This window comes from Anabrus simplex, chromosome 6 (genome assembly GCF_040414725.1).
Source record: "Anabrus simplex isolate iqAnaSimp1 chromosome 6, ASM4041472v1, whole genome shotgun sequence".
NCBI classification, from domain to species: domain Eukaryota; kingdom Metazoa; phylum Arthropoda; class Insecta; order Orthoptera; family Tettigoniidae; genus Anabrus; species Anabrus simplex.
In genome coordinates this window covers 336439318-336462827 of record NC_090270.1, presented here as the reverse complement: position 1 = coordinate 336462827, position 23510 = coordinate 336439318, and the positions used below count along the sequence as shown (strand labels likewise).

Below are 23510 nucleotides of genomic sequence, written 5' to 3'. Positions count from 1 at the left end.
CCATGTTGACTTACTGAGTGTCATTTTGTTTTGGCAACGGCTATTTAGAGTAGTTGCAGCATCAGGCATATTTAATATATGGCTAAGTGTAAGAGAGGGGCTTGAGCCTTGATTTCACCACAATTGAAGGCATTAATTTTCTATCTATCTACAGGATCATCCAATTAACACAGAGCCGCAGCTGAGGCCTTGGGCTGCAAGCTATTGCTTCCTGCCGGGCAATTACAATTAATAAATTTCTGTATATTCATATATTTCATAAAAGGAATAAAAATTTTGTTTCCTGTGGGCAGCATGAGAGCAAGCTAAACTGACTTTCTGATAAATACTAATGTACTTTAAAAGTACTCACCTCTGGGTTTTAAGTTAAGTAACTTCGTAGCCCTTTGTATGAAACTGTGGGAAATTCCTGTTTGCTCTGAAAGACGGCTAAGAGCTTTCTTAGGAGAATTTTTCAGCCGTTGTCCAATTTCTTTAAGATTTTCTTCTTTTAGTGCTTGTACTTCTCCTTCTTTGTTTTTTATCATTAATATTCCCTGTTTCACAAAATTTATTAACTAATCTATGAACTGTCTCATGACGGGGAACTTGGATCACCTGGAAATTTCTCTTGAAATAACCTCCTAACAGCACAAGTGGATTCTGTACGGATATCATCTTCATTTCCATTTCCTCTTGCCCAATTCCTGCCAGGTTGGGGTTTTGATGGCACTTCACCACCGTTGTCTCTCCTTCCACCACTCCTCTTTGGAAACTGTATTCCAGTTCAGTCTTCTTTTTCATATACTGTTCTTGACAGTGTGCATCCATCTTGCTCTGGACCTCCCTCGTGTCCTCTTTCCCTCTATGTTAGCATCTAACACTTGTTTGGTATCCTTCCCTCCTCCATCTTTATAACATGCCCAAACCATCTCAATTTATTCTTCTCCATCCTATCACTCAGTTTTTTCTGTACGGACATCATCATCATCATCATCATCATCATCATCATCATCATCATCATCATCATCATCATTTCCCTTTATCCAGCTGTAGCCGGGTAGGGGCAAATATGGTTCCTCTCCACTTTCTTCGGTCTTTCCACCACTCCTCCTCCAACACTGTGTCCCAGTCCAGGTTTCTTTCTATAATCGTGGTCGTCCACGGCCTCTCCTTCCTTGGATTTGCATTTCCATCACCTTTTTTGGCATTCTTTCGTCGCTCATTCGCTTTATGTGCCCAAACCATCTTAGTCGGCTCTTCTCTATTCTATCATTCATTTTTTCCACTCCAATTTCTTCCCGGATTTTCTCATTCCTTATTTTGTCTCTTCTACTCTTCTGTATCATACTCCTCAAGAATTTCATTTCGGCTGCCTGTATTCGACTCTCATCCTTCTTTGTCATTGTCCAAGTTTCTGCTCCGTTAGTTGTTATGGGTATGTAATACATCTTGTACATAGTATCCTTTGCTTCCATTGGCACATCTTTGTCCCATAACATATTTCTTACACTATGATAGAAACAACTTCCAGCTTGAATCCTTTTACTAATCTCAGCATTCAGTCGAGCATTCTCCATTAATTCACTCCCCAGGTATTTAAACGTTTCCACTACTTCCAAGGGCTTGTCTGGAAGTCTAATCTGACCTTTCCCTTCTTTCTCCCCTCTAGTCATAACAAGAGTTTTACTCTTTTCTACACTTATTTTCAATCCACATTCTTCAATCTTCCCATTCACCACATTCAACTGTTCTTGAACCTTCCTGTCATCTTCTCCCCAAATACAATATCATCTGCAAATAACATCATGTTCATTTCTCTTCCTCCATATGCTGCTTTTGCCGTTCTCATGATGTCATCCATTACTATTGTAAACAGGATTGGTGATAGAAAACTTCCCTGTCTCAGCCCGCTAGTGATTTTGAACCAACTTGTCCTGCCAACTTGTGTTTGCACGCAACTACAACATTCCTTATACAATGCCATGATCATTTTAAATTAATCCCTGTCCAATTCCTTTTTGCACCAGACTGTCCCAAACTTTCGTCCTAGGGACACTGTCATATGCCTTTTCAATATCAATGAATGTCATCACCATATCATTCCCGTACTCCCAATGCTTTTCCATTAGTTGTCTCATAATGAAAATGTGCTCTATTATTGACCTTCCACTTCTGAAACCAAACTGATTTTCCTGTATCTGCCTCTCAACCCTCAGCCTTATTCTACTTTCCAGTATCCTTTCCATTATCTTAGCAACATGGCATATTAGAGTAATTCTCCTGTATTTCTTCAAAACTTTCTTATCACCTTTCTTGAAAATTGGGATGATTATTCCTATTTGCCAATCGTCAGGTACCTCCTTATTCTCCCAGACATTCCTGAGAACCCGATATGTCCACTGCAGGCCTACAGCTCCAGCTGCCTTTATCATCTCCACTGAAATTTCATCTATTCCAGCAGTTTTTCCATTCTTCATCTTTCTTACTGCCATTTCAATTTCATTCATTGTAATTTCTTTATCCATTTCTTCGTCAACTAATTGCCTTTCCTGGTCGTCCATTGAATGACTGTCATCCGTTCTTATGTTCAGCAGCTTCTGAAAATATTCTCTCCATTTATTTCTTATTTCTTCTGGCTTTGTTAAAATTATGCCACCTTCATCCTTCACAAATCTGGTGTTTACTTGATCTCTCTTTTTGTTTCTTAAGATACCATACAGTAATTTCTTGCTGCCCTGCATATCATCTCTCAATGTCTGTGTGAATAAGGCCCAGCTTTTCCTCTTTTCTTCCTCCACTACTTTCTTGGCCAAATTCTTTGAACTGTAAATACATACTCGGTGTGGAAGAGAATAATAAGGCCTATTATTATTTTCCATTTATTCTCACTTCTCTTTGCACACATGTGGCTCTCACTGAAACACAAAACAAACTGTGTTACGAGACAAAGCCAGGACTTGTATTTACCGCAGGCGCCCCTCCCTCCCATCCAGCTGTTGGCTTAGTCACTCCCAGCCACCACTCCAGTTCCAAGATAATTCTATCTATCTATCTATCTGTCTGTCTATCTATCTATCTATCTATCTATCTATCTATCTATCTATGTCAATACAGTCTAATATTCCAGAAGAACATCAAAACTTGTCATGTTGACATCAACAGTAAAGGCCTGCACCAGTATATCTTTGTAACTTTCATCATTGTAATATCCATCTGAAGTAGAATATTATTATGATCCATTTTCAGTTCGAAAACTCTCAGCCACCTATGTCTTCATGTTGAAGCTGTGAAGATGAAGTCGGACAAGAAAATGCTTCTACCAGAGTACAATTGTTTGGTACTCTCACCAGCGAACCTGTGGCAGCAAAATCGTGAGCATTTCCAGGAAGATCCAAATCTGCTAAGCACAATTTTCAATTACCAGGTGGGGAAAAATTACTTTTAATTGAGGGAGGGCTATTATTTGTGTGGATTGCGAATGTTTAATTTCATAACTCTTCATTCATTTTGATTAAGGCTTTCACACATAAAGACATTAGCTATAAATTGCTTGAGCATTTCCTGACTGTGTTATAAAATGAAATCTAAGGCCGGTATTCGTAGTCGCATTAAGGCAAATTAAATGTCGACTTATTCCAGATTCTGGCACAAATAAGTCGTACTTAATAGCGATGTACTTCATAAAGTCTAACTTTATGAAGCTGAACTTACTGCAGTTCATAATCATTTACATGCTAATTATTTAATGTAATAAGTTGAACTTAATCTAGTCAAGGGGACCCTTGACTTATTCCACATCTTAATCTATAAAATGGATGACGATTTTGAGGAAGTAGCAGGATAAATTATTGAAAGGCAAGAAATCTGTGCTCCCAAGTGATACTTATGAAATATTATGGGTCATTTTGAATTCCACAGGAAGGTCATACTACTGAAATTGGAACCAGTGCTTGTAAAACGAAACCAATGTGGCTTGCCTGTTCTTTCACTATTGCAAGCTTCTGGTATTGCCTGAGATTTTATGTCACGTGAGGCTTTTTCTTAAGTTCTGTGTAATGAAAATATTTCATTTAAATGTAATATAATGGGATATTTTTTGGTAAAGTTATGGTATGCAAACATTTCTCATTCAGTTCAGATCAATAATAAAAATGAATGTAAAATAAAAGCCTATTACTGCTCTTTGAAGGATATTTTCAAAATGAATGAATATTTGTAATTAATTGCTCTGTGTATTATTTATAGACAGTTGTTCGGGACCTCTGCTCACTTTCACGACCTACAGTATTAAGGTTGGCCAAGAATCAAGAATTTTTGCATTGCACATAGGCGACCACATAAAGATGCTAAGCACACAGCAGGAGAAAGCAGCCAATCACTTGCTTTTTGAGGAAATTGCCAGAGGTCATAATCCCAACAACTCCTCCACTCCTTGAGTGGAGGGTGTTATTGATTACACCCATAACAGTCTTTGCCACATAAGGGGACCACGCAGAAACATTTCAAATCCTGAAAATATTTTTTTATTACCTTCAAAGCACTGTCCAGCAAATATTCATTCTCACTTTTTTATTTAGGTGGTTTCTGGACCCAAGGCAATTTTTTGGATATTGTGTCAAGCTGGGCTGGAAGTAAGCTAATTATATTCAAGGTGAATTCACTGGTTATCTGGTAGGGGACTTAGGATACGTCTGCCAGAGACTTCTGCTTACTCCTTTATTAAATCCTGTCACTCACTCCAGCTGAACACAGGTAGTGTTTTAAGTTAACACATTCACTCCCGTAGATGCCTTAAGGCATTTAAGAGCAGCCTATGTGCAGGACGTATGCGAGTTAAGGCGTTTAAGGTCGCGCGATGTAACCGTTGCTTCGAATTTAGTGCTAAATTCGTCCAAAGTCGTAGTTCGTGTTGGAAATCATAGATTGCATATAAATGAACAGTCTCTCACCCTGACTACCTGAATAAAAGATACATTCCAATGCTTTCTTTTTTTTTTTTTTTTCTTTCTTTGAGTAAACATGGACCTAAGCTAGTCTTGGTATTCTTGTGAGGGTGTGTGGTGAAGTGAGTTATTGTGTTGTGATAACATGACGAGTTACAAACACAGCATACGAAGTGTGGAAATTGAAGACATACTACTGAACGATGATTCTGGTGATGAACTCATCCCTGATTTCAGTTATAGTGAAAGCAATTCCGATGATGATATACCAGACTCTGGGGAAAGTGAAATTCAGCATATTCAAATAACCATTACGCATCCGTCTTATTGCCCGCCTGCAGTCAAGTTCACTGGTCGGGTGGGATTAAATGTTGACATCGAAAATAACAACGAAATTATGTCTTTCATCAATTTATTTGTAAATGACGATTCCCTTGAATATGTATGTCATTAGACAAACCTTTACATGGAACAAGTTATTAGTGGAGCACCGCGTCCATTTACTAAATATTCTATTTTTCAGATGTGGAAACTGATCAATGTAAATGAGATGAAAAAGTTTTTAGGACTATGTTTGTAACTGGAATAATTCAGAAACCAGATCTGAAAATGTACTGGACCGAGGACACTATTTTCGGCTCACCGATTTTTTTGAAAACCATGGCATGAACCCAGTTTGAAAACATAGTCGTTCTTGCACTTCAGCGAAGGGAATCCTGATAGGCTATACAAAATTAGGCCGATTCTTGAAATGCTCAGCGACCAGTTTTCGTACAGTAACATTTAATGTAAAATAGTGCGCTATAGACATCAGAGGATTTAAAAAAGGCTGGGCTATAGGTTTAAATCACCCACTGAGGAGCTGGTAGTCAATGTATTAATTACGTTTCTACTCTGCACCAACCGGTAGTCAGTCTGTCTGTTGCAATCATCAATACTGTAAACGAAGGTGGTGTTGGTGTTTCATGAGTCGATATATTGCGAAAAGCCGATTCAGAATTCCTCTTGTTTCTTTCCCAGACACCTGTCCCGTGCTACTTGACAACACATGATCTGCCATTTTGCTCACTAGACAATCCAGTACGTGGTCTGCTTTAGTGATGCACTTTCGCAAGAACTCACAAACGGCGTTTCAACTAGGTGGTGTGACATAGTACATGACTTTGTATACTTTAGTGATGTCACAGGTCTGATCTTTTCCCTTTGTCTGTTGAATACAGGATATGTAGAGATTTGGCCTATTCGCTGTTTCTTCCAGACAGTGCCCCAGTATTGATTGTTGCAAATCAAGTAATTTTACCTTGTTAAGTTTACTCCAGCCCTTAGCAGGTGCAGAGTTTCTCACCCCGACTGGACAGGATTTGAGGCACGCTGCTCTAGCAGACACACTTGCAGTGGTTAATCCATCATAATGCAACTTTGAAAATTTGGCAGACTTGTCCCAGGGTGTGATACCAAGCCACGCGTCTTGGAACTGCTGCTAGGCGATACACAGTACACCTAGTGGTCGAGTTACATAATCATAAGTTTTATTTATAATTAAGCGTACAGTCTTCAAAAATGTGTATCAGTTTCATCCAGGTCCCATCTATGGGTAGGACAGAAGAATACATTCACGATATCTTCTGCTTGTTGTAAGAGGTAATTGAAAGTGGTAACCTCCAGGGCCTCTCATCTTGAGAGTAGAAGAAGGTAAACATGAATCTCCTAGCTGAATCTGGCATTACAGTACATCTACTTTTGTATATCAGGCTCCTTACTTTTATCTTTTTTGTCTACCCTCCATTCATTACAAATCATCATGCTCATGATCTTTAGAGTATATACTGGGTGTTTCCATAAGAGCATGCAAAAATTTAACGGTACAGAGAAAATGCTCCACTGAACAATTTGAGGTAGGGAACCTGGAGTCGAAGAAGCCAGCTAAGGAGATGATAGGAATACAATCACATTACTGTGTACTTTTTTACATTAGTTACAGTTAACTGCAAATACCATCATTGATACAGTGAACGTACCATTTACACAGTATCTTACAAAATGTGCTAAAAGTGACGGCCATCAACCTCAATGCAAGCATTACATCAGCGAACAAGATTCTGACGCACCCTGACAAGTATCCCTGGTGTGTTTTGAATCACATCACAAGCAGCTACAATTCTGGCAGCTAATTCCATCTCCGTATTCACTGGCGTCTCATACACAAGTGACTTTAGATATCCCCATAGGAAATAATTAAGGGAATTCAGGTCTATCTTTCTAAGCTGTTCCCCTCCAAGGATTATCTCTCTTGGATGTCTCTCCTTCTTTCTAGTTGTGATTACTATCTCGCTCATTTTGGCATTAAATTTCATTCTGCCGGACTGAGTGGCTCAGACAATTGAGGCACTGGCCTTCTGACCCGAACTTGGTAGGTTCGATCCTGGCTGTACCTTAATTAACGCCATGGCTGCTTCCAACTCCTAGGCCTTTCCTGTCCCATCATCGCCATATGACCTATCTGTGTCGGTGCAACGTAAAGCCAATAGCAAAAAAAAAAAAGTAGCTTTTTCTCCCCAGACTAACAAGTCATCTGCAAACATCATCACTTTCATTGTCCGACTCGTTGGCTGAACGGTCAACGCACTGGCCTTCGGTTCAGAGGGTCTTGGGTTTGATTCCCGGCCGGGTCGGGGATTTTAACCTTAATTGGTTAATTCCAGTGGCACGGGGGCTGGTTGTATGTGTTGTCTACATAATCATTTCATCCTCATCGTGACGCGCAGGTCACCTACGGGTGTCAAATAGAAAGACCTGCACCTGGCGAGCTGAAACCGTTCTGGGATATCCCGGCACTAAGAGCCATACAATATTTCATTTCATTTCATCACTTTCATTTGTCCTTCCCCAGTTTTTCTTGCCACTTTTGTCATTAGCTCGTCCATTACTACAATGAAGAGCGTAGGTGACAGATCACTTCCTTGTCTTAATCCATTTCTATGCTTAAACCAGTATGTTCTCTCTCTCCTCCTACTTTCACAGAATTGACACTCCCATGGTACATCTTCCTCACTCTTTCTGTTATCTGCTTCTCAACACCTTTTATCTGTAAGGCTTCCCATACCTTGTTTCTCCGCACATGATCATATGCTTTGTAAAAATTCCAAGAAGGCCATCAGTAGATCTTTATCCCACTCATAATGATGCTCTTGTAGTTGTTACTGCAAATATAAGGTCTACTGTGGACCTTGCTGATCTGAAACCATATTGCTCTTCTCTTAACTTTTCTTCCATCCTCTTTCTGATTCTGTTCTCCAGAATCTTCTCAATCGCCTTTGCACAGTGACATGTCACTATAGGTTTTAAAATCTTTGCTATTTCTCGTTGTTGAAGATGGGTATGATTATCCACTTCTTCCAGTCTTCAGGGATCTTTTTCTCCTTCCATACTACTTTCAACATATGATAAAGCACTGTTTCCCTACCTCTCCTGCTGCCCTCACCATCTCAATACTACTTCATCTAAACCTGGGGCTTTCCCTCCATTTATCCTCCTTTCCACTTCTCCCCATGTTAATTCTTTTTCTGTGTTTCTTTATTCCTCCCTGCTTCTACTTTCTTCCTCAATGCATCCTTCTGGGTTTAGCAAATCATTAAAATACTCCTTCCTTCTCTTTCTCCTGCAGTTCATTTCCATTTTTATTGATCAGTGTAACATCTTCCCTCATGCCTATCCTTTTACTCTTGACCATTCCATTCAGTACTTTATTTCCTTTGTTATCTTCTTCATCATGTTCGTCCACATTTCAATCCACAACCTTTTTAGTTTCTTCCTTTTTGGTTTTATATTCTTGTCTTGTCTCTCTTGTCCTCTGTTGAAACCACACTCTAAAAACTTTATTCTTCTCCCCAACTGCCACTTTGACTCTGTTGTTCCGTTGTGAGGTGTCTTTGCATCTTTTCCTGGTACTAGTTCCCCCACAAACTTCCTCTGCAGTTTTTACTAATGTCCACTTGAACCTTTCCCATTCCTCCTCTCCTGTTTTTGTATTACACACGCACACGCACACATGCACGCACACGCGTACACACACACACACACACCCCGTTCCATCTTAAGAGATGGGTCGGCGAACGAGGCTTCTCCACCAGTTGCGGTCTCTAAACTTCTCTCCTTCTCCGATGCTTTCCAAGGTATGTCCTCACTGTTGAAAGTCAATCTTCACCATGTCCTTGTACCTGAGTCTTGGTTGCCCTCTTGGTCTTTTGTCTTCAAGTTTTAGATCATACATTTTTTTCGGTAATCTGTTATCTCCCATGTGTCACATATGTCCATACCATCTCAGTCGCTGCACTGTTATTCTGTCCTACGGTCTTACAACTTGAGCCTGCTTGCGGATTTTGTATCATTTGTTGGCAAGTTCAGTCTTATTTTTTCCTGGCATTCTTCCTTGGTTTTCTTCTCCTTCACTTCCCATATTTTGATACATCTTCCTTGATTCTCTGTCCTCTTTCTTTCCTTCATTGTTCTCAGTTTCATTACCAGTAGTCTGTGGTCACTATGTAGGGTCTCTGGTAGTATTACACTTACATCTATAACATTCTCCTTCATTTCCCAGTCGTAGATCATGTAATCCAAAATGGATTTCCTTTACCAGTCACTGCTGTACCTGGTCATCTTATGGCTTTCTCTTTTCTTCAGCCATGAGTTCCCGACTGTCATCCCATTTCTTTTGCACAAATCCAGTAGCATTTTCCCTTCCTTATTTCTATTTCCCCGTCTTTCCGCTCCAAACATTTTCTCATATCCCTTCCTTTCCATGCGTACAGGGGCATTCAAGTCCCCCATTACTATGTTGTTTTAGCCATTCAATTGTTTCTCCAATTCTTCCTCAAAGTCACCTTTATCCTGTTATGTGCGTCCTACTTATGGAGCATATACTTGTACAGTTTCCCAGGTTTTTCCTTTGACTGTTATTTTGACTTTCATCAACCGGTCACTTATCCCTTTTACTTCCTCTTTCAGTCCATTTTTTCTTGCTACCACTCCTACTCCATTTCTCTTTTCTTCATCATTTCATATCCAGTACAACTAAAAACCATATTGCAGCTCTCTTACCTTCCCCCCTGCATTTAGTCTCTGCCAACCCTAATACATCCAGTTTTCTTCTTTCCATCATGTCTACAACCTCTTCTACTTTTCCAATCAGTGTTTGTATATTCAGTGTTCCAATTCATAATCCTGTTCCTTGCCAGGGTCGTTGCCTGTTACATCCGTCCCACTTATTGTTCCTTATTTCCTTGAAAGTGAGTTGATATCCATCACCAACTTGCTGGGCCTGTCATGACTTCACCAGATCCCCGTTAGCCACCATTATTTTCAGGATTCCTGTAGGCCTTCATGGTTACCATAGCGGTCTCAGGGTACATGTGATCCCCACTGTACTTCACCCCCCACAGGCTGTTTCCTACTTAATGACGTTGCCCAACTTCTGCGGTGCGGACGAGGGGTTGGACTTGTGGGAGATGTACTTTCTCTTAAAACAATAATCACCACCAGTCTCATCCAGAACAACTAGTATTTTAATAAAAAGTTTCAGCAACTGTTACTGGTACATTGCTGAAACTTAGCCTATAAGGTTCATTAATGAGCTTGAATTGAAAAACAAAAAACAAAAATATAAAACAAAAAACTGTTCAGATCTTTTGAAATACAACTAAGTTTTTTAGGTTAGATTGAAAAGTTACTGGCTACCCGCTTATCTGTTCTTTTCTTTGCCTTGTTCTTTATTGTAACATAATAAAAATTTCTCTGTTGAATTTCAGAATCTACAGAAAGGTAAAATTAGCTTGGCGGAAATGCTATTTGGAATGAACATGAAAGACACAGGTATCAAACGGTACCCTCTACGCACGCGACAGCGGGTGTTGCAGTTTGCCATCACAATCATTCTCAAGGATTACGATATGCAGTAAGTTTAGTTAGTTTTCTCTTTACGATGTTTTTGTTATTATTATTATTATTATTATTATTATTATTATTATTATTATTATTATTATTATTATTATTATTATTATCATCCTTAACCTGTTAATGTCGACTTGTACATTTGTTGTATTACTGTTAAACTGCAGAAATGCAATATGTGTATTTCAGGTTGTAGTGGGCTACGATTGTGCGTAATTTCATTTGTAGATGATAATCAGAGATAATTTATGTTCAGAGTTATCATTTTTGTATCCCCCTTTTGGAGTGACATTGGTTATTAGGTTGGCAATTTGTTTTTGTGGAAGCCTGGTCTCTGTGTTGTGAGCTGTTTGTTTACGTGCCATTCGACGAGTTCTTTGCAATTTACAGTTGTATGACAAGAATTTAATTGTTACATGTATTTGTGTGTCGAGTAAGCCATGATTGCCGATAGAGAGGTAGCAGAAGAACTTGAAAAAGGATTGAGTGCTGAATCAAGTGATATTTCGGATTTGCAATGTGAGGTCATTTTTTCTGAGTCAGAATTGGACAGTAGTTTGTATAGAGAGGACACTAGCAAAAAATCCGGTGCTGCATCGTGCGATGAATCAGCCATATCGCCAGGCAGTGAACAGATGGGGAACATTCTCAGGTTTGCAGAAAGTCTTTGTATTCACACATAGCCCCCGGTTTAACATTTCCTGCTAGTGCTAAATCTCAACCTTTGATTTTTATCATGGAATAGTTACTGACGATATCTTCAATATGATGGTGCATGAGACCAATAAAAATGCAAGAAATGTTTTACAAGGTAAACATTTGAGTAGGCAGAGGAGATTCACTCAGTGGACTGATATCAGTTGTGCTGACATGGAAAAGTTCTTTGTCTAATTAATGTGGATGGACTTGGCACAGTTTCCCAAACTATGTAATTATTGGCCAAGAAAGAACAGACTGTATAAAAACTATGTTGGGGATCATGTAATGAAGCAGGATAATTTCTTACTGATTTGTTCCGTTTCTTTGGCATTTCAACAGTGAAGCGAACCAAAGTCAAGAGAGATTGTATAAAATCGCACCTTGTGTTGTAATGCTCAATAAGAATTTCAAGGACCTAAATGAGGAACAAGAAACATTGGTCATTGACAAATCTATGAAACTGTTTACGGAAAAGCTAATATTTTGCCAGTTTATTCCAAATAAGGCACGTAAATATGGGGTGAAGGTATTCAAAGTATGTGATACAGACGGCTTATACCTACACCATAAAAGTGTACTCCGGCAGAGGGATAACTGCTAACCCTGGACTGCTACATGCTACAGCTGTTGTGATGGAACTTGTGGATCCTTATTTAGACAGTGGTTCATCTTTTTTTGCTGACAATTTCTACATGTGTTGAACTGGCAAATAAACTTCTAGTTAGATGCACTCACCTGCTTGGTACTCTGCAGAAGAATCTAGTAGGGCTTCCTCCAGATTTAAAAGAAAAAATGAAAAAAGGAGTAATGGGTGCTAAGGAGTCACAGATGGTATCATAGCACTGAGATGGATGGACAACCTAAAGGTTTATATGCTCTCAACTAAGTACCAACTTGAATTCGTTTCTTCAGGAAAACTAACACGGAAAATTTCAAACTATCCATAGTTATTTGCTTATAACAAAGCAAAGCCTGGTGTTCATGTATCTGATCAACTATCATCCTATAATACATCTGTTTGAAAAACTGTTGGATGGTATCACAAGGTGGTGATGGAACTGCTAATTCAAATGAGATTGGTGAAATCGTGGTTTGCATTGAGAAACTACCAAACAGTGCCAAATCTTTAAAAAAAAAAAAAATGTCTGTCACTACCTTCAAGGAGAAACGTGCTCTAGAACTGATGTGCTTGTCGGATGAAGTAGAAACACCTTGTCACAATTACGGTATCCATCTCCTTGTGAAGATGGAAGGAACTGAAAAGGCTGGAAATTCTACATGGAAGAGAAGAAAATACTGCAGCATATGCTACAAAGAGGCTAACAAAACTGGAGGTCAAGAGGCTGCAAGGAAAGCAAAGAAAGTTAGAACATACTGTAAACGTTGCCCAGACAAAGCATTCTTATGCAAACCTCTCTGTGAGCTGGTTCACAATGGGTATCTTGCAAAAACTGTTAATTTATACTATGTCTTGCCCCCTTCTTACCGGGCTGCTCAGCCGAAGAGCGAGAGTCTCAGGCGTAGACCGTTCGCTTTCAGGCTATGCAAAAATTTTTAAGGGCAAGGATAGCTTAAGGACTAGCGACAAATGAAAGGAACACTAAAAATAGGTTTTAGCATTTATTACAACTAGCACTCTCCACAAATAAATTTTTACAAAATCTTGGTATTCTCTGATTATTTTCTTCTCCGCTAGTTTTCATTAATCAGGATTTTCTTCCTCAATAACTGCAGATATGCGACTCTGCAAATACATAGACAGAAATTAGCCTACATTTAACTTCGTAAAATAATCAACGTGGTTTTGAGAACACCTTTCTCTAATAAAAATTTTTAAATTAATTTAAAATTGAATGAATTTCTTCTGTAACTCATTTGTGACTAATAATTGAATTATCACTTTCTCTCTTTAAAAGAAAAAATAAATAAAAATTCCACTGATGAAGTTATCCTGAAATTATCTTTCACAGATTTTAAATTTATCAACTGAAATATTTGTACTATTATTCTTTTAAAATTCTCCTCGATAATTGCATAAATTGACACCGCGTCAAATCTCAATATTATTCATTGACTCAGAATTAATAGTTTTGCAAGGTTTACAATAATCCTTCTGTGATTCATATCCACGGACATGGCCCTTGCTTATTCATTTTTTCTAAAGACATAAGATCCTATTCTACCTTATTTTGCTATAAAATTTACTAAAGGTTCACATTTGAATAAATCATGACCACAACAAAATGACATTAAATCGACCCAAAATACGCGCGCAGCGGAAAGAAGATCACGACGAATGTCGACAAGAAAAATATCACAATCCACAAAACATTACTACAACACACACCACACTCACACTAGGATACACGGCGATATTAAAAAAATATTTATAACGAATACTAGTCCTTGACTTTTATTTTTAAATTTAAGTCAAAATCGTGGAAAATTTTCTGATGACGGTATCGGCTAAAATTATAATTGCAACAGATCAGAAGGTGATGATGTCAGGATTATCACTTTAATGATGAAATTAAGTTCACAACGATGTCCAAGGGAATATTAGTGATAGATGTCATCCAAAAAAAAAATATCCTACGAAAATGCCATAACGCAGGTCAAGATTAAACATACACGCTTACGGTCCATGAGTTGCGACACTATTAATATTCTCCTAATATTATGGCTCTCAATTAATATGCGCTTCATCTGAAGAAATTATGTTTAGTAACATACTCTCTTCACACTAGACTTAATTAATGGATTCACAAAACAATCACCTAATAATAGATTCATTTCCAAGTCCAAAATTATATCACAATGCAGTAAATGTAAAAATTGATCCGTCAAGATACAGCCATGTTCCAGGCTCACGTTTACCTAATCTGAGCACATATTAATCTCATACAAGAACAAATAACATTTACACTCATGACCTTATTTATATTTTTAACCCGTAATGAGGTGGAATTATTTTAATTATTATTATTATTATTATTATTATTATTATTATTATTATTATTATTATTATTATTATTATTATTATTATTATTATTATTATTATTATTAACCGTGCGTGGTCACATCCACGTAGACTACAGTACGATAAAATTACAGATGACTAACACATCTTAAATCCATCAAAAGATCGCAATATCACTGAGGGAAATCTGACTTAATGAAATGCGCTGACATTCTGTCCCATCTGACTTCAAATAAATTATAATATCATTTCAAATCAAAATCTAGGTTATCGGAGAGGTCAAATTAATTTTAATACTCCTATTATGCTGGATTGGGACATTCAGAGTATCTCTCGAAGACATCCACTCCAACTATTAACTAATAGAATCCAATACTCATTCACACAACATCACTAACTACCTTGCACCACGGAAAGAAGGAATGGAAAATCTAACTACTGAAATACTACGAGAAATTTACTGCAAATGAATAAGAAAAGACAATGTTTACAATAAGTTTACAAAGGTTGACAGATAATAAAATTGAATCGGTCATTGTTAGAAGGCACTAAGTCAATTTTTGTCAAAATTGAGATTTCCATGGATACGTATAGTATGAATGTAGACGCATCTAGCTATGTTAAAAGGAACTAAGTCTGCCCGTCCAGTATGCTGTAAAACTACTAGCTGAATTAAACGTTCAGTGTTAAAGAGAACTAAGTCATTGACTTAGTTCCATTTAACAGTGAAGCAGATTATGTTGGCAGCAAGCAGTGTTGTTCTTCTGTCACAGAAGAACACGGAAGTGTGTTGTACAAGCTTGTTTGCCCAACGTAATAATGGAGGGAATAAAGAAAGGCAAGAAACGTTGCATAAATACTGGTAATTACCATAGAAATACGGTTAAGAAGGCAAGAGTGAAAGGTTCGGAATATGTTACAGCTACAGGAAAAATAATGCCAGTCAAGAAAACTGGAGAAGATTGCCGGTAAGTAGTAAGGTGAAGCTTAATTTTACTGATAGGTTATGAGCAGGGAAAGCATCATATTATAATATCAAGATACTAGGTGTGGTGGAAATTTTAGTCTCCAATATTAATTTTCCTCGTTCGCGTATTGTTACAGGTGCCGAAAGAGATGTTTCCTCCGTATAAGTGAGTGTAACCAAATCAATATTCTTACAGCATTTCATGACCTTGAGACTAAAAACGAACAAGATCTTCATTTGCAGCGTCTAATAGAAGCAAAACAGGTGAAACATCGCAGACCACGCAAAGTAGATATCAATGGGAAAGCAAATGAAAGGCAAGCTGCATTCAAATATCATGTTCTTGTTGGAAGTGAGAAAACTGAGGTATGTAGGCGAGCATTCTTGAGTCTTCATGCGGTGTCACAAAAGAGAATATACCGAATTAACAGTCTGCTGCTTAGAGGGGAAACACCAAGGGATAGGCGTGGGTTCCATCCAAGTACCCGTAAAACACCATTGGAAGTGGAGCAACTCATACACAATCACATTGAAACATTTCCGGTAAAATCAACTCACTATTCTGGTTCTGAGATAAAATATTTGGATGCTAGGTTAGATGTGAAGCAGATGTACCATCTTTTCAGAGAGAAACATCCAAACTTGAACGTGAAATATAAATTCTACCTGAAATATTATAATGAAAACTTCGCTCTCCGCTTTGGAAGGCCACAGATAGACGTATGTAGTACATGTGAAGAGCTACAGGTAAAAATGAAATCTCCACACTTGGCTGAGAATGTGAAGCGCGCAGCCGCCTCCGAGTTAGCCATTCATAAACGTCGAAGTGCCAAGTTTTATAGAGCTTTAAAGAAAACACAGGAAGCTTGCAAAATGAACGCTCATATTGGTGGGCTTGTTTTTGATTTCATGCAGAACTTACCGCTCCCGCATCTTCCAGTGCAGGAGATTTTCTATCTGCGTCAGCTATGGGTTTATTGCTTCTGTGTGCATGATTTGAAATCCGAAACCAGTTTTCTCTTCTTATATCACGAAGGCATTGCAAACAAAGGTGCGAATGAGGTTTGTTCTTTTCTAATGCACTACATTAATGCTTACTTGACTCCAGAAATCACGGAACTTCATCTTTACTCAGACGGTTGCGTAGCTCAAAATAAGAACCACGCTGTCATTCGCATGTGCCTGAGTTTAACACAGTCTGGAAGATTTAAGGATATAATTCACCGGTATCCTGTGAGAGGCCATTCCTTCCTCCCTTGTGATAGGGATTTTGGAATCTTCAGAAGAAAAATCAAGAAGACTGATAGGATATATACCCCACAAGAATACTGTTGTCTGCTGGCAAACAGTAAATCAAATGTACTTGTGCACATGGTGGAATCGTCTGAAATCCTAAATTTCAGTGCCTGGTGGCCTTCCTTCTACAAGAAAACCTGCATCGCTAATGAAACTCAAACTGCTCCTCGTTGTGAAAAGGTCACCTTCGCCCCCATGTCATTCAAGGAATTCAGGTATTCAGTTGAGAAACCAGGTGTTATAGAAGCATATCCATTCATTGACGGACTTGTTAAATACACATTTCCCGTTGCGAAACCTCACGTATATGATACCTTCAGTATGAATATTCCTCAGGCTTATGTTTTGGAGAAAGTCCCCATTAACAAGAAAAAGATTGTGGATATCCAAAAAGTGTACAAGTATGTTGAAGTTGATGAGGAAGCCGTTTCGTTTTATAAGAACATATTGGTGTGGCCAACAACGGAACACGATAATGATGAATAAAGTGTTTAACACATATCACAGCGTCATCATCAGAAGGTTATTAGGCAATTACCTACCTAGGCATTACAAACTGTAACTTCCTTTCTGAACGTTTTGGTTCTATTTGCCCACTACTGTATTACTAGCATTGAAAATATAGTAATATGCTATAATGGTAAAAATAAATGTATATATTTTTCATAAATGTGAACTAACTACTGTTTAAAGATCTGATTCATTGTTAAAGGGAACTAAGTCATAAATTTCTTTTTCTATTTTCTCACTTTTTAAAAGGATAAATCTGTTCAAATAGACCTCTCTAGAACAGCATTATTGCAGGCAATGATACTTACACGTGACAGCAACTATGCTTTACAAATAAGTGAGAGAAACAGTTTTTGTCAATTATCTCAATTCTTACAAAAATGACTTAGTGCCTTCTAACAATGACCGATTCAATTGTAATGTGGTACTCAAGTGAATGTTCAAGCTGGATTTTGGTGGATGATCAGGATATGGGTTACATCACCCACCATCGAACTGCGTCCCTTCCATGTCTGAAGATGCCTCACATGCTTAGAAATTCATTGAAGCAGCGAGGACGTACAAGGAATAGCAGTGGACTTCAGCTTGCTGGTGTATGGGCATCTTGAAATATTCTCGAACTCCAGGTGGTCTTCCTCTTCTGTTTTTCCAGTAAAATAAGCTGAAACTAACAAACAAGCCTTAAAAAGTGTCCAGTACACACACACACACGATGATTAATATTTTGGGTGGAATACGTATCTTTTCAATAGTCTTCTAAAATTAGTAGACTGATTTTATAATAATTTTGAAATGCCGAATGCTCAATATTCAGGGAGGTCTGCGAAATAAAGTTCTCCAGCGAAGTCAAAATGCAGCTGTCAGAAGAAGTAGCCAGAATAAGAATGTGTAGTTCCTTCGGAAATACCGCTATATCATTGTCTTGAGACAGAGGTGTGTCGTCTTAATCGATCTTGATTGGTTGATCGCCTGCGCTCAGGCAGGTGTTATATTTTTTATTGGCTGATACCGTTAGACGTAAAGCGGCCTTGAGTTTATTGATTGCCTGGCCTTGCTCTTCCCCTGCTTGTCACGTGGTACACAGCTGACTGAAGGACACATGAAAAAAAAATTCCCAGCTCTCTCCTCTTGCTTGCTCAACCGGGGAAAATCCAGCTCCAAGTAGCTCGCTTCTCGACGACACGGAAATGATAAAATTCCCGTCCTGGCTGTTGAAATACTGTCCTAGCTCACTGAGATAATAAAATATTCCTTCTGAATAAAATATGGCAAAATTTGAAGGGCACAGTCCTAAGTTCAATGATTAGCATGATATATCAGTATCTGTGTTGTTTTCTTTTGTCATTTTAACTTTTCTTAGAACAGTGGAGCACCATAGGTCTAATAATTATAATTTCTGAAGTTATATAACAATAGTATGTAAGAATAGAGCAATAATAGACTCCAATCCACATGATTTTCCTTGCCATTGAAAATTGAATTCTGATGTTTGCCCATGTTACCCCAAATGGGGTGACAAATGTCAGTAAAATTCCACTGTCTGTTGCACAGTGCACAGCATGCTGAGAAGGGAATGGCCACCGCAGTGCACTGTATGAACATCTAACAAAAACAACCAATGCAATACAACAGCGAATGGTAGCGCTGGTTTTGCATGACAGACTGAATACTAATAAGTTAAAAGAAAAGTATAAATTGGTTCAACCTTTCAATACTATTAAAATAAGAAGTAAGTTTACATTCCTATTTAATTAAAATTGGTACCGGTTTCGAACAGTATTTTTGGTCATCATCAGCCGATCACAGATAAGTGTATAACAATGCATAGATAAATAAATTGCGAAGTATAAAGAATTCTGTATGTTGCTGTTAGTGAAGCACTAAAATCTTTAGGGAGTACTGTTCGTTGAAATATAGTCGATCACAAATAAGATGCACAGTTCAGATGATGCTGTCAGATGCAGTTTATGAAGCACTATAACACAGTGTTATGAAAAAGGTCTAAAATCAAATACATATTTATCGGTTGCAGTTTATAAGGCACTGTATAATTTTACGGATCAGCACTGCTTGTCAATCATGAAGAAGTCATAGGATCAAGAACGTTAGTAAGACATAAGCGTTAGAGAGCTCTCTATGGGAAGAAGTACAGAATCAAATATGTATCCAAATGTACGGAGCAAATTCTTGAAGAGTTCAATTGCAGTTTATGAGGCACTGTATAATTTTAGGGACTAGTACTGCCCGTCGATAGATCCAAAAATTATGAAGAAGTTGCCGATCAAATACGCACATGTACTACGGAGCTTGTTCCTGAAGAGTAGATCGGCACTGGACTTCTAAAAGTCTCTTAAGTTAGATGTGTTAGAGAGCACTGTGTGTAAAGAGGTCCATCTAAATCTAAATGTAGCACGGAGTAAATTCTTGAAGAGTTCAGCTGCAGTTCATGAGGTACTGTATAATTTTAGGAATTAGCACTGCTTGTCGATAGATCCAAAAAATTATGAAGAAAGTCCCAGTTGAACCATTTTATACTTTCTTTTAACTTATTAGTGAATTCACTTCAGTATGGAACAATATGAAATATGAAATTCTTATCTCTTAATGACAGGCTGAAGCTGAGAAGCATGGACTCTGTACCGTACCGTGTTGCCCCATGACATACGATATTTTGTATGAGCGTCCCGTCACCTCACAAGGAGTGACATCGCCTTCAACAATTAAATGATGGCTCCTCTTCTGAAGATTAGGACGAAATGGCTGCGGTTTCTCACTAGAATTTTCTGGGAAAGAACCCAAACTTTTCTAGCAAAGTGCGTTAAATGACTTAGTTCGAGATCTTGGTCTTAAGGAGGAATCTGCTGAGGTACTTTAGTCAAGACTCCATGAAAGGAACCCTTTGGAACCAGAGACGGTGTACTATCAGTACAGACAACATGGAGGAGAATTTCTAGCCTTCTCTCCCTTCTTTTCTGACAAGGGAACTTTGGTTTACTGCAACAAAGTTCAGGATATTATGATGAAGCTAAGAGTACCGCATTAAGACCTCGCTCACTGGAGACCTTTTATTGATGCCTTGAACTTTCCTTGAAGTGTATTCTTCTTCACAATGAAGATGAACTTGCATCAGTTCTCGTTGCTCAGTCAGTTATTACGCTACAAACATACAAAACTCCTGAGGTGATGATGTGTAAAGAAAAGTGTCAGGGACACAAATGGCTAGGACTGGGAAGGAAGCGTCCATGGCCTTAATTAAGGTACAGCCCCAGCATTTGCCTGGTGTGAAAATGGGAAACCACAGAAAACCGTCTTCAGGGCCACCGACAGTGGGGTTCGAACCTACTACCTCCCGAATACTGGATACTGGCCGCACTTAAGCGACTGCAGCTATAGAGTCACAATTACCGGATAAAAAGCACAAGAAAACAAATGCAATAAATGCAGTTCATTGTGAACTACTTGCTAAATCTAACTTAAATATGTCCGTCCAACAACTATCTGACTGGCTGAATGGTTAGCATCGAGGCCTTCGGTTCAGAGGGTCCCAGTGGGTAGGGGATTTTAATCGCCTCTGATTAATTCTTCTGGCCCGGGGACTGGGTGTTTGTTGTGTTTTTCCCAACACTTTCCTCTTCATATTCACACAACACACTACACTGCCAACCACCACAGAAACACGCAATAGTGATTACATTCCTCCATGTAGGGTTGGCGTCAGGAAGGGCATCCGGCCGTAAAACAGGGCCAAATCAACATGTGTGACACAATTCTCACCCGCAACCCCAAAGAGGTGGGTAAAGCGGTAGAAGAAGAATTAAATAAGTTTCATAATGATAGATCCGTATTGAACTGTGATTACAATAGAGTAAATTAATGTATTATTTGGGTCCACCTTTTCAATACAAAATGTAAATAGTTTAAATTACATAAATGATTAGGGAGTAGTTTTGACCTAGTAATAGGTCATCATCAGCCTAAAGCACAATTAAAACACAAATAACGAAGAAATTAAACAATGTAAAGACGCGTACGGTCTCGTAAAAGTACATACGATGTGAGACATTGTGCAGCACTATGTTAAAAAAATAACTCTCTGAAAGAGATTCATGATAAGTCCAGTGCATATTAAAAAGATGTTCTAGATAGGAATCCTTGAGTTGCTGGAATATGCTGGCTCCTTTAAGATGCAGGTATCCAATTGAAGAACCACTGAGCCGAAGTTACGTCGTTTATTTATGAATGAAGACCAGTGCGCCGTATAGCATTAAAAAGTCCAGTGCGCACTAAAAAGATGTTATAGAAAATAATTCTTGAGTTGCTGGATAAGGAGATTAGAAGGTCACAGGTCTGCTGTGAGTGATGGCTTCCAACAGGCGGTTTTTATTCACCTCATTGCGAGTGCCTGCTCTAAATTCGCGAGTAAAGAGTGCGTGCTCATTTTTATTCACACCACCTATTATCCTCGTTGATGGCAAGGTTATTAAGAGGAAAGCGAATGAGCTGGCACAAAAGAGAGAACTGGAGTCTCATTGTTCAAATGGGTGGCTTCAGTTTTTTAAGGAATGCCACAATATCATATGACAGGGGCAGTATGCAGGAAATTAGAATCTGTGAACGCTGGCAATACCAACGGTAGGTGAGAAAGTGTGGCTCATCATCAATTCATACACACCGAACAATAATTTCAGTTGATAAACTTAACCATGATAGGTTAAAATGACTGTTCGATCCGTATTGACTGGTTTGAATGTTGTATTAAAATAGTTATATTTGAATCAGCCTTGTCAATACACTTATGAACAAAAGAAACTTATTTATTCAACCAAACATGTTTCAGGAATTCAACCATTCCCTTCATTGGTGGTCAGATCAAAGAATAAAACAAAAAGAAGAAAAAAGAAGAAAAACTTGGAAGATGTTAAATTTATATAGTATTTTCATTCAGTTCAAAAAATTTTTATGTAGGCTATTGATCATTTTTATAATATCTCATAAGTTTTCTTTACTCATTGATATGGAGTATTAGGATACAATACTTCTTTGAAATTGTAAAAACAAAAGGTTGTGTTATGTTGTTTTATTCATTGATCTGACCACTGATGAAGGGAATGGTTGAATTCCTGAAACATGTTTGGTTGAATAAATAATTTTCTTTCGTTAATAAGTGTATTGACAAGGCTGATTCAAATATAACTATTTTAAATATTTCTGTATGACATTCAGTAATTTCATTGTCAATGAAACTGTGTTGTATTTTAATGCCGAGCCCAAACAGACTAATGTTTTTCAAGTAGAGAAGTGCCACGGCAGGAAATCGTACAAGGATGTGGTTCTGTCCTCCTCTGTTGTAAGTGGATGGAAGAGAGAGACTCCCCCCTCTCCTCATAGGTAAGTTCGAGAAGCCACAATGTTGCAAGGGCATCAGGCTCTTTTCGTGCAAGTACAAGGCATCTAAAAAATGCCTGTGACGGGCAAACATTCTGGGGAGTGGCTGGTCTATTTTGAGTGCAAAATGGCATGCCTGGACAGAAAAATAGCTTGCTCTCTTGTTTGTGTTCCGTGCACTGACTAACATTATTTAATTTCAAAGAATGTGTGTCTTCTTCCTCTGCTGGCCACCACTAAGAGCTACTTACAGCTTCTAGACCAAGGTATCATTTCATCTCTGAAATGTGTCTACAGAAAGCGACTGGTGCTTTACTTTCTTCTTGAAGTCGCTGGAAATGTTCATGTGGGAGAAATACGTAAGTGGAACATGATGGAGGCAATTGCCTGGAAAGCTATTCCTTTTTGACAGTCATGAACTGCTTCATCAATTGTGAATTAGGTTCCTGGAAAGTACTGGTAGTAGTAGTAGTAGTAGTAGTCATTGGCCATGTAGAGACTGCTTCTGAGGAGGGTCCTGCCGTATTGATCAGCTGTGATCGTATTACACCAGAGGGAGTTGCAGCAGCATCAGCTGACGCTGAACAAGATGAAGATGCGACGTGGGCGTAACTCATCCATCGAAAAATTATGTACTTGTCAGTCTAGCCATGTTGGACATTGTGATAATTACCAGCGATGCTGTCGAACCAACAATTAGGATGGACTGTATGGAACAGGTCATCGTAAAAAAGTAATATAAATAAAAGCTACCTCTCATCCATTCTCTTCTTAAAAGGCAATAAGCCTAATGTGTGACCAG

At 38.4% G+C, this 23510-nt stretch overlaps 1 protein-coding gene across 3 annotated transcripts in view; it reads left to right on the top strand.

Moving 5' to 3' along the window:
* SCAP (SREBP cleavage activating protein) overlaps positions 1-23510 on the top strand; it is a 364198-nt gene that overhangs the window by 178329 nt on the left and 162359 nt on the right. For all 3 annotated transcript variants that reach the window (XM_067148878.2, XM_067148879.2, XM_067148880.2), the window contains exons 5-6: positions 3229-3406; positions 10730-10875. In XM_067148878.2, the coding sequence (XP_067004979.2) occupies positions 3229-3406; positions 10730-10875 (324 nt within the window). The remainder of the gene's footprint in view (positions 1-3228; positions 3407-10729; positions 10876-23510) is intronic.